General features: G+C 32.9%; 1 protein-coding gene across 2 annotated transcripts in view; it reads right to left on the reverse strand.

Moving 5' to 3' along the window:
• The window catches only part of LOC136843252 (uncharacterized), a 242,945-nt gene that overhangs the window by 72,397 nt on the left and 152,123 nt on the right, over nt 1–18,425 (reverse strand). For both annotated transcript variants that reach the window (XM_067111373.1, XM_067111372.1), the window contains exons 4-5: nt 1,826–1,913; nt 1,408–1,602 (exon numbers count right to left, since the gene is read on the reverse strand). In XM_067111373.1, the coding sequence (XP_066967474.1) occupies nt 1,408–1,602; nt 1,826–1,913 (283 nt within the window). The remainder of the gene's footprint in view (nt 1–1,407; nt 1,603–1,825; nt 1,914–18,425) is intronic.

The following is an 18,425-nucleotide window of genomic DNA, read 5'->3' on the forward strand; positions in this document are numbered from 1 at the left end:
CCAATTGGTTACTTAGCAACGGGACCTACAGCTTATTGTGGAATCCGAACCACATTATAGCGAGAAATGAATTTCTATCACCAGAAATAAATTCCTCTAACTCTTCATCAGCTGGCCGTGGGAATTGAATCTCCACCTGTTAACCACCAGGTTAACTACTTGTTGCCAAGTTTCAACCGGTTTCCAGCTTGTGCTGAAAAATATTCCTACATAAACGGTAATGGTTTGCAATTCCCATAGGAACAAATGCACTACAGTTCAGGGTTCTTCCTCATCAGATCTCTTGCTTTCATTAGGAAAGTTTTTTGAAAACCATGCTATAGATGTTTACAGTACTTGCTTTACTAGTTCTTGCACTACAACATTAGTGAAAACATTTCAAAGGCCAGTTTACATGAAGGAAGCTAAAATTACACATCATCCAAAACAGCAGAGATATTTCATTTTGATATGCTTATCATTACCATCTACTTATCATTACCATCTAATATATGGACCAGAAAATGAATATGACAAGAAGCAACAACGAAATAATTTTACACACATATCAAAATATCCTGTAATCATAGTCTCTTGTCATCGGCTTCAATATGGCCTTTGATGTAGGAATTAATAGAGGAATAACATAATATAAATATATTTTACAGCAATACAGAGTCGTAAATTCATCCAAGTTAAGACTCATTAGGGTTCAGGTGTTTCAAGTTAACTTTTGAAAGATTGTGAAAACAAAATCATGAATAAAATCAGTGGAAAGCAAAAACACTATCAGAGAGAGAGAGAGAGAGAGAGAGAGAGAGAGAGAGAGAGAGAGAGAGAGAGAGAGAGAGAGAGAGAGAGAGAGAGAGAGAGAGAGAGAGACTGAATAACAAATAATAAAACAAAATATAATTTATTTCAGCACTAAAATCAATCGGGCAGTGTTGTTTAAAATCAAGTTCGGGCAGTGTTGTTTAAAATCAAATTAGTTCATTATAAAAAAACAAAGCAGTATACAGCTGAGCCCTGGGATTCGCAGGGGATAGGGACCACAATCCCCCATGAATAGATAAAATCTGCAAATACTTGACACCCCTCTAAAAATGCTTATTACTACCTATTTTGATAGTTCAAACACCAAAAACCCCCTCCAAAAACACCTATACCTGCCTATTTTAATGGTTTTATCATGAAAAATGCATTTAGTCACGAAAATATGAAAATACAGTAATTAGTGAATATCTCTGAAAAATTCCGCAAATAGGCAAATTTTCTGCGAATAATGTGGATATATATTCCACAGAAAAATCTGCGAATCCAGAACCATGAACTGGAGGGGGTTGACTGTAAATAGTAAAAAGGGCAAAATAATCTAATACTGAATATTTTGTTAGGAAGCTCTCTCCAGAGTAAGTTTCTGATTCTCACCTGTCGGATGATTCTCTTGACATTGCCAAGAGGGATGCCCTGGTAATTGGATCGAATGATAAACTTCAGAAGGTTGTGCCCAAGTACCTCAAATACCATACATACATGAGTCCCATTTACACCACTGATTTTAAAGTCATCTAAAAGCTGGACCGTTTTGTCACGTTTAGGATCATTTTCATCACTTTCTCTAACCTGAAAGAGGAAAAAATGAGTCACTTCCAGTCACAGGTAAGTATTTACTCATGAAAATATCACTTTTAGCAGAATTAGTACATTTCATTTTATATGTTGGGACTGCAAAACCACTTGATTCACAACTAAGCAGGAGCAGTGTGTGCCTTGACAAATGATGAATCTTATTACAGTATTCATGTTCTTACATATTTTAGTTAAGACATTACAGCCATGTACTTACACATTTTAGTAACTTAATTTCATCTAATGCAGTTTCTGTATAATGTGATGCACTCTTCACTACCTTGAGCGCAACAAATCGTTTTGCTCTGAAAAAGAAAACATTATTTCTAGTGACATGTAAGATATAAATTTAAAATAACAGCACAGCACTTTCTTTTTGAATGCACATTTGAAATATTGAGCATTCCAGTGAAAACCTAAAAGAAATTATAACTAATGGAATATTCTTAAAGGGATAAACTGGCATGGCTCTTTCTTAATAATTGAGCCTAATGCCAGTCAGATGGACATGAGAGAACATAGATAAGCTGATACTGGTCAACGAACAAATATCAAGAATACCTTCAGGCTCTCTCAAGAGATGTGATAATAACAAAAGCAGTGTTTTTTACATTAAGCCCTAATGAGTCATGCCTTATATCAGGCGTCTGTGCACTGTCTGTCAATCATCATGGGAATTTAAATGATGTACAAAAGCACTGCAGTAGATAAGCAGTCACATACATACCCTAGTTGGCTGAAACAATGAAAATGGTTGCAATGGATTGTTACCTATTATAAAGCACCAGACAAGAGAATCAGTCACAACAAAATTTGCCTGAATTCTTATATCCATAAACATAACCATCAGGACCTGATAAAGTACAACACAGCAATATCTTAACCAAATATTATCAATACCCACAAGTAAACTGAGGATTGGGGAGTACTCTAAATTATCAAGTGGAATACAGGTACTATTACACATCTGCTTAATTTAGGTTTAAGCCAACAGGCACATGAGTTTCAGTTGCTTGCATTGTCCTGGTGTATTCTGGTTAACAAGTTTAACCTACAAAAAATTGGTAATTATGTACATATCACCAGCCACACTTTGCTTTATACCTTATTCATATTTATCTGGTGGATAAATATGAATAAACTCAATACATGAGTCAAAACAATGAGTATGCATCCTCATCCAAATCTTATTATAATAATAAAAGCCAAGTGGATCTTTCTTGTTTGTCCGCCCCAGGTGGGGGCAGGATAGGTAGGGGATCGGCAAGGTAAGGGAGACATGACACATCAACTCTCCTCCTGCAAACCTGTTTGTCCACCCTGGGTGGGGGCACGGTAGGGGAGACATGACACATCTCGCTAGTACTTAAATAATTGGTCATTCATGGATAATATGGCATACTGTACTAAGCTAGGCCTAGATCTTGAGCTTTACAATATTAGGGTTACAAATGACCAACATATATGTACTGCATTTTAATGTCATTCTCAACACATTATCATTTATAAAAAAATAAGCTTTACATGAACATCATATCTCAATGAGATTAAAAGTTGTTTACATATTACATAAGCATAAAGGTCACTTCCTTCTGAGACAGATTTTGACGTAGAAGGAATAAGTTCTAATCAATTACACACAAAATTTTTTAGCTATCTATCTCTCTATACATGCAAAGAACTGACAATACAATGCACACAATCTAGAGGCACAAGATAAAATCATAAAAATGGTAACTGACAATAAATATAATACTGTACTTAACATTAAACAATATATAAAAATAAAAAAGTGAAGAATTCCTTACCTAAACAACTAATAAAAATTTAAAACAGTGAAAAATCCCTTACTTAAACAACTTATAAAAACTTAAGAAAGTGAAGAATTCCTTACCAAAACAACTTAAAAAATTTTAAAAAGTGAAGAATTCTTTACCTAAACAACTTATAAAAATTTTAAAAAGTGAAGAATTCCTTACCTAGTGAAGAATTCCTTACATAAACAACTTAAAAAAATTTTAAAAACAAATAATTTATAAAAGTTAAAAAAGTGAGGAATTCCTTACCTGAACAATTTATAAAAATGAGAAAGATAGACTATTTGCCCAGGTGGTACCCTTCACATCAATATGTCAAGATGATTGACAGTTAAGCGACATCAGTCCCCCTAAGTGGGAGACTTCCAAACAGTAAAAGATTGGGCAAAGTAAAGTATTGTGCTAAAATCTTACCTAATTTACTACATTTTCCTTAATGAATTGATGTTTTTCTTTGTTTACATTAATGTTAATATTTGACAATCAGTATATTTTACCATACCCTGTATACCTTAAACTAAAACACTTGTAACTGCTTATTTTAATAGTTCAAACACCAATACTGTATATTATAAGAAATAATTTTAAGTTTAAGGTTATGTAAATTATAAAGGTACTGTATACCCACATAAATTCCCTATTTATTGAAATTTAAATCTCTCTCTCTCTCTCTCTCTCTCAACTTCCAAACAAAACTTTCTACAGAATTCTTTCCAGACTACTAAACAAATCATTCAACCCTACAGTAAACTTTAATGTCCCTAAACACACTATATACGCTGTTTTCCCATTTTTACATGATGATAGCTTTAGAAGGGATTTCATTAGGATCGTTCAGAAGTACTTTGGGGCCATTGACATCAAACTCATCCCAAAAAATCCAAAGACAATCGGCTCACTCTTCAGGTTTAAAGATCAGCTCTGCCCTTTGATGTTGTCCAGTGTTGTTTATGAATATACTTGTCCCAGATGTAGTCTGGGAACATATGTCGGATCTACCAGGTGGCTTCTCAGGTTCAGAGCTGACTCTCATAAGGGAGTGAGTTATAGAACTGGGTGCAGACTCTCCAATCCAGAGCTACCCTGTATAAGAAATCATGCTACCAATTGCAAAACGCACATAAATTATGATGATTTTAAAGTTACTGGCCAAGCACAGACCAACAGAAGCTTCAGATACTTGAGTCTTTAAATATTAAACTGCGGGTTCCCTCATTAAACACTCAAACTGTCTCTATTCCATTGTTTTTGTCATAGCTCATTACCATTTGTACCTCTGATCTTTTTGTTTTGTTTTTCTGTATGTATTTTTCTTTTACTGTTAGTGTGGTTCTGTCATCTGCATTGTAAAGTTAACGTCTTCTACTTTTTGTACTGTATAAGTATATGACTGTCATTGTTTGTTTCTCCATTTTTGAAAATTTTCTTAAAATAAAATTAAACTATTTTTTATTTATATTTTTTTCGTAATTTATTTGGAGTGTGTTGTGATTTTGTTATTTTTAATGTGCCCTTGTGTAACCATATGTGTCCATATGTAACGTGATTTTATGCTTTGTGTGTATGTAATTAAGTGTGATGTAGTGAGGGTAATTTTGAACAGCCTTCATAGATTTTTAATGACTAATGTTTTAATGTAATTCAATTCTAGCTGTTCAGTACTTTTATTAATTTATTTGATTTTCCATAGAATTCCCTGATGATGTGATTAGGACTCACGAAATGTAGGAAGCAATAAAGGAAATGTGAATCTCCAGAGTATTCCTGCCCTTGACTACAATTTATATATATATTGTATACATGTACATACATATACATAAACTGTACACATACATACATTATAATATATATATATATATATATATATATATATATATATATATATATGTATATATATATATATATATATATATATATATATATATATATATATATATATATATATATATATATATATATATATAAAATATATATATATATATATATTCCCCTGTATTACATCTAGTCTCATGATTTGCAGACTCACCTATTTGCGGATTTCTCTATGGACCATATATACGCATTATTTGCTGAAAATCCGCCCGTTCATGATATTTTTCATTGAGAAATATTCATTAACCCTTAAACACTGAGCATCTATTTACGAAAGTGTCTGCCGTATCCCGGCGGCGTTCGGGAGTTAGCGCCGAAGCGGAAAAAGTTTTTTTTAAAAATCACAGCACACTTAGTTTTAAAGATTAAAAGTTCATTTTTGGCTCCTTTTTTTGACATTGCCTGAAGTTTAGTATGCAACCATCAGAAATGAAAAAAATATCATTATCATATATATATATTGAAATATATGACAGCACAAAAAAAATTTCATATATAATTGTATACAAATTGCGCTGTGAGCAAAACGGTTAAAGCTAACGAGTTATATTTTCTTTGTATTTTACACTAAATTGCGATGATTTTGGTATATAATAAATTGTAAAACAATCAAAGCAACACAGAGAAAATATTATCACAAAATGATGCATGAATTTGTAACGGGCGGACGTAAAAAAGTTTTTCAAAAATTCACCATAAATCGAAATATTGTGCTAGAGACTTCCCGTTTGTTGCAAAATGAAGGTAATTGACTGAATATTACTAGACTGTAAGTGTTTTAGCTTACAATTGCAGTTTTCGATCATTTCGGTCGAGTTAAAGTTGACTGAAGGTCGAATTTTTTCTATTTATCGTGATTTATATGAAAATATTTCAAAACTGATAAAAGCTACAACCATGAGTTATTTTTTGTTGTATTCTACATGAAATTGAACACATTTTCATATATAAAACTTTATGTAATGACTAATATGAAACGGTGCAAACATTACGACAAAGTGATGAAAGAATTCCCGAGATGTTCGGCCGAGTTACCACGCGCAGACGTAAGGAAAAAGTTTTTTTTCAAAAATTCATCATAAATCGAAATATTGTGCTAGAGACTTCCAATTTGTTGCAAAATGAAGGTAAATGATTGAATATTACTAGAATCTAAGAGTTTTAGCTTACAATTGCAGTTTTTCGACCATTTCGGTTGCGTCAAAGGTGAATGAAGGTTGAAATTTTTGGCAGTCATCGTGATTTATATGAAAATATTTCAAAACTGATAAAAGCTACAACCATGAGTTATCTTCTGTCGTATTGTACATGATATTGCGCACATTTTCATATATAAAACTTTATGTAACGACTAATATAAAACGGTGCAAACATTACGACAAAGTGACGAAAGAATTTCTGAGATGTTCGGCCGAGTTACCACGCGGACATAAGGAAAAAGTTTTTTTCAAAAACTCACCATAAATCAAAATATTGTGCTAGAGACTTCCAATTTGTTGCAAAATGAAGGTAAATGATTGAATATTACTAGAATCTAAGTTTTAGCTTACAATTGCGTCTTTCGACCATTTCGGTCGAGTCAAAGTTGACCGAAGGTTGAAATTTTGGCACATCGTGATTTATATGAAAATATTTCAAAAGTGATAGAAGCTACAACCATGAGGTATTTTTTGTTGTATTCTACATGAAATTGCGCACATTTTCATATATAAAACTTTATGTAATGACTAATATAAAACGGGTGGCCGTAAGGAAAAAGTTTTTTTCAAAAATTCACCATAAATCGAAATATTGTGCTAGAGACTTCCAATTTGTTGCAAAATGAAGGTAAATGATTGAATATTACTAGAATGTAAGATTTTTAGCTTACAATTGCATTTTCTTACCATTTCGGTCGAGTCAAAGTTGACCGAAGGCTGAAATTTTGGCACATTGTGATTCATAAGAAAATATTTCCAAACTGATAAAAGCTACAACATGGGTTGTTTTTTGTTGTATTTTACATGAAATTACGCAAATTTTCATATATAAAGCTTTATGTAACGGCTAATATAAAACGGTGCAAAAATTACGACAAAATGACGAAAGAATTTCAGAGATGTTTGGCCGAGTTACCGCACGGACATAAGGAAAAATTTTTTTTTCAAAAATTTACCATAAATCGAAATATTGTGCTAATGACTTCCAATTTGTTGCAAAATGAAGGTAAATGATTGAATATTACTAGAATGTAAGAGTTTTAGCTTACAATTGCGTGTTTCAACCATTTCAGTCGAGTCAAAGTTGACCGAAGGTTGAAATTTTTTGTAGTCGACGTACGGTACGTCCGCTCGTCACCTGACAGACAATTTTAGTCGACTTACGATACGTCCAGTCAGCGTTTAAGGGTTAATTACTGAATTTTCATCTCATTTTCATGATTAAATGTACTTTTGGTGATAAAACGTGCAGTCTAGTCATGAACAACCCTGTCGCTCCCCAAGATCCCTTGAAGAGGACAAATGTCATACACCGATATCTATGCCCTTTCCGAGGATGCCCCAGAACTTACATCGGCATGACATCCATGTGCCTCTCCAAACGGATCTCCTGCCATGCACAGGAGGGAACCATCTTTAATCACTGCTAGACTGCCCACAAGCAGAGGATCCGCCGCAGCGATATTGCCAGACATTTCGAAATTACTGATGGCGGCCCCGACCTCCGTCATCTTCGCATCCTGGAGGCGCTCCACATAGGGAAGGAAAAACCGAGCCTTAATGTGACTCAGGAGAACTTCCTTCTCCCTACAGCTGTCAGGAAAGCCGAGGACAACCAAGCAAGACCCACATCCAAACCTATGCCCCTTGAGGATGACCTCCAGAGCACTGAGGGTGACCGCCTAGTGAGATCTCACCCCAAGGACGACCTGCAAGATCGCCTCCCACACCCACCTACGACTCAAAGACGCCCAGACGTCGAGGACGACTTTAACCCTCACCCCGAAGACGCCCTTCCGACATCTGAGGACGGCAGAGGCACCGCCCTTCACCTTGAGAACGATAGATTAATCTGCCTTCCTTGAGAAATTACACCATCGCCAATCAGCAGTAGGCTTAGATTGAGGAGAAGACAGCCAATCAGGAGCAGCCTTTCTGATGACTTACGGCCGAATAGCCAATAAAAATGAAGCAACTAACTCTACAAGCCAACAGACACGGATAAAAGAGGAGAAATCCACACATTACAGCCATTGCATCCTGTGATCCTGTCCTGAATGATACCCTTACAAGAAGGGCAAAACTAGTCGACACCCCACGAGAGCTACCTCCCACACATCACTATACCACTGGGAATGAATATTGGTCAATTGCTCACAACCACTCCAGTGCAAGAAAAGCAATTGATAAGACGAATCAAGCATTTACTATATAAAATAAATGCTGTTGATACTGCCATTTTGTTTAACAAAACTGGTATTAAAGAAGGTCTTTTTCCTAATTTTACAAATAATAATAATAATAATAATAATAATAATAATAATAATAATAACAGGCTACGGACAACATCCACTATTAATCTTGTCTAAATTATTCTCTTTTACTGCCTAGATTATTGTAGACATTGTATAATCTGAAAGGATTTTCTATATTAATAAGTTGTGGAACAACTCTTTTAGTTAAAACATTTAGGTAGAATTTAAGACAATTTTTGCTTTACGAAACTAGGTAGCAATCAACGCTTAATAAAACTAGGCAGGCTAACAATCAACGAGCCGGGTTCCGACTTTTAAAAGGAAATGTATCAATTCCAAAAGTTTAAAACTAAAAATTTTAACTGGAATTAATATTAAGCACTTATCTTGCTATTTTTGATGTTTCCATGATCCTCGATAATGAAAAAGGAGAAAAAAGTCAAATTTTTTCGGAGCACTGGTAATGACGTGAACCGTTTGCTATAGACCAAAGAAGGTTAATGGCTCTTTATTTCTGTAATATAACACTAAAAAAAAGTTCTAAATGGAAGTTGTTTGTAAATCCCATGTATGGACATTGATTCAGTTTATTGGGGCCAAACTGGCCAAAAGAATAATGATATTTTTATAAGTCCATTACTATAGCTAACAAAGGAAAACATCATTATTTTAAGCCCAGGTCCATAAACTCTTGACCCCATTTTGCCGAAGATGTTTGGAGTAATGACTATGCACTGACAGGTTATACATTCTTTTTTTCTAATCTTAGCTGTTATCTGTAAAGCCAACTCTTCTTTTATTCCACTGTATGTAGTGTGGTTGAAAATTCCTGAGAATAAAGGTGAATGTTTTGATCTTGAACTCTCCCGTTTCATCTTCCCTGTGGCCATATATGTACTCTCCCTACATTAGTGTGTATAATCATCACACTCTGAATTACATTATTCTAAGTGACATCCACCACAATCAAAAGGGCACAGAATTCAAGAGACAATACACTACCCACTTTGGGGTACCGTTAGACTTAGCCACCACCCCTGGCTCGGGCCAAAGTTGTAGACTTGGTCTACATAGGGTATGCCTCAGTGTTTCAGGAACAGGATGTTTGACAGTGGATGTCTCGGCCTGCGACAACCATGGACCCCTCAAACAATGACTCAAAACTAATAAAAATAAAAAATCCAAGGGGGAAAATCAAATAAAACAAGGTGAATACGAAATGAGGGATGGGCTTATAATTGCTCAATGGGGTGAATCAGCAACTGAAATGCCCAGCAGGAAACTTACCATAAACAAAGTTCGTGAGTAAATAACAAAGTGATAGGGTTTAAAGTGATAAAGGATTAAAATCCACATTGGAAATTGGTAGCAGCTAAGTCAAAATGTTCAGTGGTGTAAAGGGTCATAGATGCACAAAGTCCTTTGCCCTCCAGACAGAAAAATGCCAAAAGGCCACATAAGCATTGATTCTCTCTGGAAAAGTCCATAATTTTCAATCTGTTAAATCCCAATTATGCAAGACAAATCTGAAGGAAACTGTATTACAAACTGCAGAGCAGTCCCTTGTTTACTCAGGATTAAGGCTACAATGGTGAAAATATACCAGTGAAAGTATGGACCATTGCCAACAAACTTGAAGGACACGGTCTGTTCTAAGAGAGAGAGAGAGAGAGAGAGAGAGATATGAGCTTTACATAAAATAATTCAACCACAATGTTCCTTTGATGATAAAGTATACATAGAAACTCATTTAAGCCAACCGCGAATTTCTAGTTTCTGATCATAACAATCAACGTAAAGGCACATTCCACAGAGCTGAATGAGATGATGCTACATACCATTGCTTGGCTATTAGCCAATAACGGCGAAAACTGGCGCCATTTCAACTCGAATGACTTGTAATGTAAACAAACACTCTCGGAGCATAAAATCAACATAACTTTATTACTGAAGGATTGATTTTTCAAAATTTGAACATAACTTAATTCTAAATTCATACTAACAACTCAAAAAAATTATAAATGTGACAATATGCAAAGTACAAGGCAACACAAATGGTGTACAGTGTAATATAAATATATATTATATATATATATATATATATATATATATATATATATATATATATATATATATATATATATATATATATATATATATATATATATATATATATATAAATATATATATATATATATATATATATATATATATATATATATATATATATATATATATATATATATATATATATATAAAAAATTTTGATTAACAAACTTCTATAATCATGATCACTGGATAGGTAGTTAGTGACAGGTTTATTTAACAAGACATATATAGGTATGTCATGCGGATGCTGGTAATAGGTAGGAGGCGATGGTTGTCCGGTGATAGAAAGGGGTAATTCCGTTGTGTTTTGGTCCTCGTTAGCCGCCACCTGTGTTGAGTCTGGTGGGCATGTCTGCTGGAACACTCGCTGAGAATAGGTCTTATGAGTAACTCATTGTTGAAATCCAGTTTGCAGTATTCTCTGACAGACTCATATTGTTATTCTGAGTGATAAAGGCAAATTCCAGAATTTTCCTTTTTACAGGCAGCTACTTTTGAAAATCAGTTCGGCCGCACTCCAATTTATGGCATGTCCTGTATTCCTCATATGTACGAAAATCCCCTAGATCTCTTCAGCATTTCTTACAGATCATTTACGCCCTGTTAATCTTTGTGAGATGGAGCTACTGGTCTCCTCAATGCAAACTTTATTAGTTACTGCATGGACTCTCTTAAAATGGGTATCTGCTTGATTTGATTTAAATACACATTAATGAGAAAACTTATGATGAAATTTGGATAATGAAAAACAAATTATTGGAGTTGAGGTTTTTGGTTACCTTTTTCACGTTCTCAATGCAAGGGAGCTTCATCTTATTGTTAAAATCTATTTTTTAAATTTGCATGGCCTCTATTGTATATTTGTTTGCTTGTTCATATGTGTTCTCGATAATGTATGCTGGGTAGAGTTGAAGGTATCTTCACATTCTGAGACAATGGCTGCTGGGAATACTTCAGTGAATTCAATAGACTAAAATCACTCATTCCTTTTATCAAATTTAAAACTGAATTGGAAATGGACGGTAAATTACCTTTTGAGAGGCATTACTACCCCTTCACAGTAGATGGGAACGGATTGTAAAATTTATGTCATAGGCCAAGCACTGGGACCCATAAGGTCATTCAGCGCTGAGGGAAAATGATATTAAAGATTTAAGTGTAACAGGAGGAAAGCCTTGCAGTTGCACTATGAAACAATATTGTTAGGATAGGGTGGAAAGTAAGATAAAAAAATGAGAATATGAACGGGGGCATAATAAAAGGAATGACGGGTTGCAGTTGGGCTGATGGGAGGCTGCAAAGAACCTTCGGTAATGCCTACAGTGCACTGCATGAAGTGCACTGACGGCATTACCCTACTACGGGGTTCACACTACATAGGAAGCCTGCTTTTTCTGTTTCATACATTCATTTCATAAGTTATCATGGTGTCTCCATAGGATCATGGCCGACTGCATTCTATTTCTCAGAAGGCTCATAATATGCTCATAAGAGCATCAAAATAATAATGATAATAATAATAATAATAATAATAATAATAATAATAATAATAATAATTTTATACAATCCATCAAAATCGGACCCAGTTACTCTACCCAGGTTACATATCGAGAAGGATATCAATAAGACAAATAAAATATACAAAAAGATTTGAACGATAAAATGAAGCTCCCTTGCATGAGAACACCAAAACTTAACCAAACACCTTAAATCCAATGATCTATTTATCCCAAATTCATCAGTTCTCTAAACAATAAAGCAGACTCGGTGTTTATAAGATTCCATGCAGTAACTGCAATGAGATTCACGTTGAGGAGAACAGTAGATCCATCTCGCAAAGATTAAAAAAGCATAAAAGATCAGTAAGATATTAGTCTGAAAACTCGCGCGGGGGGGTTTGTCCAATTAACATGCGCACAACTTTACTAACTCTCTACAGGAGAAACCTGCTTTCTTCTCCCACTCAAAAGTTATTGCCAATTTGTGCCTGTGCCTACTTGGGGTTTTGCCTCATGTATACTTTCAGGGTTCTCTCTCACATCCGTACTGGGGTAGGGACATAACAACAGCTTCTCACGTTATTACACACACACACACACACACACACACAATACATATATATATATATATATATATATATATATATATATATATATATATATATAGACTATATATATATATATATATAATTATTTTAATATAAAGCATATATGTGTACATGTATGTATATATATTATATGTATATATGTTATGTACATATATATAATACATGTATATATATGTATGTATAAATACATATAGTATATATATATATATATATATATATATATATAATATATATATATATATATATATTGGTATAATATATATATATATTTTTACTCATGCCTTTTCAAGAGTATGTCTATATTATACATAAATCTTATAAATATTATATATAATATAATATATATATATATATATATATATATATATATATATATATATATATATATATATATTATATATATATAACCCAACGCTATATATATATTATAATCTCATAAAGTATATATTATTTTCGTATTAATGAATACATACAGTATATATGTAATATACATATGCATGTATTCAAAATCTTAATTTAGTATGCTGAAATAACATCTCATAAATAAATCACCGATTAATATAGATCTAAGACTTCCAGTATATATATATATATGTTAATGGAAAAATAAAGTCTGCAGAAGTATGTATGTAGAATATTGCTGTATACAGGAAGCTTTTGCCAACTTGGTCAGTTGGCCTCTTCAGCCTCAATAAACAGAATTAATATTTCATTTAGGACATCTTTGAAAAATGGAAAAAAAAGCTTGTTATTCTTTCAGGTAACTCTAGAATTGCTCAATGTTCTATTAGCAATTCTCTTGGAACGTCGTGGCACAGCAGAGGCTGGCATATTGGTCGTTAATCCTACTGCTTGCTGGGTCTCCAAAACTGGTGAATTTGGTGGTTCTTTGGTTGTCCCAGAAATTGGTTTTACGTTGTTAAATACATCTGCAGGGCATAATGAGGATGCAGAAGCAGGTGGAGCAGTCGAAAAAGAATCTAAATTTATTTTGGCAGCTAAACAAACCAACTTATTAGTGAAGAAATCATTCTGAGTAAATTATTTATTATTCTCAAAAGTACTCATTAAATCTATAAAGGTCCTTTCTACAACCCTTCGCTTGCCAATATCGCTGCTCCTATACAATACATCAGCATTTAACCAGTCTATCCTACGGTTCAGTTCTAAACTATGTTTTGTTAAAATAATTTTCTGGGATCCTATTCTGCAATCTCGTTGATGTTCCTCTAAACGGATAGAAAGTCCTCTTCCTGTTTCACCATAACCTCTTTTGTTGCAGTCTTTGCATGGTATTGAATCAACACAAACTTCCTTATTAGTGGCACCGTTTTCCTATCTGTTTCTTATAGACTGACTATCTACAGAATTCTTATAACTAAAGGCTAATTTCACACATTTGGATGATAAGGTATTATGCTGCATGAATTTCTTTACAGCAGATAATGATTGGTGATATGTTAAGGCTAAAGTGTTAGTGACATCGAATTTTTCCTTATTTTTGAGACTAGAAGTTACCTTTTGCCCCGGAAAATGCTTCAGTTGTGAAATGCTCTAGATAACCCAAACCAAGAAAAACTTTAGTTATATGTTCAAATTCCCTATCAATATAAAAAGGGTCACATTCTAGGGGCTCGAGTAACTAAACTAACTGAGATTAGACTTTACACTTGAACTATGGTAGGAAAAATAATGAATATACATTTCAGAATTAGGTGGCTTACGATATACTTCAAAAGAGAAAGGGAGGATATCTATTTTGTGGTGAACTACTACAGTACATCTGGAAATAGTAAACTAATATTATTTTCATATTCCACAGAGAACTTTATTAAGGGAACTAAACTGTTTACGAGTACAAACCTGTACGTTAAGAATTCGTTGAATTTATCTTCCCCTTTCTGATAAATAATAGAGACATCATCAACATAACTAAACCAGACTGTAGGTCTAATATTTTCGGGACATTTAAATAAAATTCTGATTTAATAAACTCCATGCATAAACTGACGAGTACGGGACTTAGAGGTGAATCCATGGCCACGCCAAACTTTTGCTGAAAGGCTCCACCATCAAAAGTAAAAGGTGTATTGTAAACACAAAGTTTAATAAGTTCTATGAAAGGCTGTATAGGAATAGGTGGAATAAAAATACCTTCTTCCGTTTGCCTACGCAGATGGTCTTAAACAAAATCCAAGGGAACATTAGTGAAAAGGGAAGTTACATCTAAACTGATCATTTTTCTGGGACAAATACCTAGATTCCTGATTCTGTCCACAAAATCGTATGAATGAAGTAAAAGTGAAGGTGAAAACTTGCCTAGATATATACTGAGCTTACTGGCCAACCATTCTGCTAAAAAAGATTGTGGTGCATTGCATGTATCTATAATGGACCTAAGAGGGCAACCGGCTTTATGAATCTTAGGAATTCCATAAAAATATGGCAAAGATGGTTTTTTTTTACTGATATATTCTGCTGTTCAACAACGGACACAACTGAAATCTAAATACCACTGACAGATAACTTTGAAACAATGTGTCATAACTGGTTATATAGGTGACAACACTGTTATTTTATAGAAGTGGTAATTATATACCAGCTCAATATCAAGAAACTGCCTGAAGACTTATAATACCAAGATCATTACTATCATTACAGTGGTAGCTTTTATCCTAAATTATAAATAATCATACAAGAAAGTCGTAGAAAATACACACATACCCTGACAGAGCCTATCAGAGTGTAGGCTATCATTGAAAGAAAATGTCTATCTTGTTTATGAAAGAGTACATATTTTACTGTGGAAGCCTTACCATTACGATTTGTGAACCAGTGATCGGGCATATCTGGCTGCCTGCTAGTTTCTTTGTAAGTCCAAGGCCCTTGTTTACGATTCTACACGCATTACAACGTGCAAATGTGCTTGCCAATAAGTTTGGAGAGGTGTCACACTCACACCAAATCTCCCGCCAACTTACTGTCATTTCAGGTCAAGCCCTGGCTAGGCGGAGTTTTCAAACAAACAGCGAGAGCTGCCCCACCGTCAGAGACTCTCCACGTAGCTGCCATGGAACACAGACGTGCCCGTGTTCTCCCCCAAGCACTCCTCAGTTCTCATTTTTTCCACTTTTGCTCAAAACGAGGAGAAAATTGTTATTCCAACAGACCAAGGAATCTTATGCAACTGATCACTGCATTAGCTAACCCAGCGGTAAGTCTGAGATGACAATCACTCCCAGTTCTCTTTTCCTTTGACTGAAACTCTCATTTTTCCTTGTTCAAATTTTCCTCTCTTAAACAGTCACTGACCAAGTAATCCTAGTAAAACATATCCCATTTATGAAGTCACCTATTAAGTACAATTACTGTTGTCTAGTGAAGCCACATGACTTATCCTCCATGGTGTTAAAAGCATTATTCTTGACCTAAGAATCACCCCTTTGTGATTAAGTAATGACAAGTGAGAGTTCCTGTAATGCAAGACTGTTATCTGGAAACTTTTTTTTTCCAGAATTGTGTATGCCTTGGGCCTGAACAAAAATCCTTTTTCTTGGAGAAGAATCTGCATCCTCAGTACCAATAAGCCTCAATTCACCCTTACAATAAATGCCTGATAAAGCGTCTGAGAGGCACATAAATCTGTTGCGTTCATTCTATGTTGCACTGAGGTTTGTCCTAAGTAGGGCTAATATGCTGAGCTGCTGTTAGCTCCTGTAAATAATCCATTTCACTGTATTTTACTTTTGTTGAAACTAGTGTTCCAGTAAGTTTGCTGAAATCATTCATGTGGTTATGAATAAACCTCTATTCTTTGTTAACTAGTGTTAACTGGCAACCTGATCTATTCAATATCTGTCCTTTCGAGTTAATTTTAGCCTTAATTGACAGAATTATGTGGGTATTAGGCAAAGCAAGGCAATATAAAGCCACTTAACTAATTATTAAACTCATTAGCCGAATGACCCAAGTAACAATACACACACACACACACTGCACGGTAGGTTGAATGCAGAAAAATTTTTAGAAATAAAATGAGATACGCATTTATTGCACGAAATATATCGGAAAAATTATAATTTAGTACAGTTTAAAACAAACTTAACAATTTAAAAGTGATCCAGTTTTGCTTTTGATTAAGGAAGTCATAAACAAACAGGGAACTTAAACATTTTTAACCTAAGCTGCAAAGTGATATAAAAAAATACCTTTGGTTATTACTGCAAAAATGCCTTACAAATTACAATATAGTTTTCCTTTTTAGACAGATGGACATTATATATATATATATATATATATATATATATATATATATATATATATATATATATATATATATATATATATATATATATATATATATATATATATATATATATGTATATATATGTATATATATGTGTATATATATATATATATGTATATATATGTATATATACATATATACAGTATTTATATGTATATATATGTATGTGTATACAGTATCTATACATACATACATATATATATATATATATATATATATATATATATATATATATATATATATATATATATATAGATATAAATACAGCTATATATATATATATATATATATATATATATATATATATATATGTTTGTCCAATATATATATAATATTTTAATAAAAACTATTATATATATCCAGTTTGAATATATATCCTATTATATATATATATATATACATTATACAGATATAAATACAGCTGATACATACACAATATATAATGCGGACTGTTTGTCCAAGAGAGCTTGTAACTTTTTAATAAAAACTCCATTAGATACCATCCAGTTTGAATGAGGTCCTTTTAGTAATATACATACATACATTATATATATATATATATGTATACATACATATATATATATATACATATATATAATTATATATATGTATATATATATATATATATATATATATATATATATATATATATATATATATATATATATATATATATATATATATATATATATATATATATATATATATATATATATATATATATATATATATATATATATATATATATATATATATATATATATATATATATATATATATATATATATATGTCTGAAAGGAAAAACTATATTGTATTTGTAAGGCATTTTTTTGCAGTAACAACCAAAGGTATTTTTTATATATCACTTTGCAGCTTAGGTTAAAAATGTTTAAGTTCCCTGTTTGTTTATGACTTCCTTAATCAAAAGCAAAACTGGATCACTTTTAACTCGTTAAGTTTGTTTTAAACTGTTCTGAATTATAATTTTTCCTATGTATTTCAGTGTGCAATAAATGCGTATCTCATTTTATTTCTAAAAATTTTCCTTCATTCAACCTACCGTGGAGTGTGAGTGTGTGCATAATAAGTATATATATATATATATATATATATATATATATATATATATATATATATATATATATATATAT

Source organism: Macrobrachium rosenbergii, chromosome 11 (genome assembly GCF_040412425.1).
Source record: "Macrobrachium rosenbergii isolate ZJJX-2024 chromosome 11, ASM4041242v1, whole genome shotgun sequence".
Classification (NCBI taxonomy): Eukaryota; Metazoa; Arthropoda; class Malacostraca; order Decapoda; family Palaemonidae; genus Macrobrachium; species Macrobrachium rosenbergii.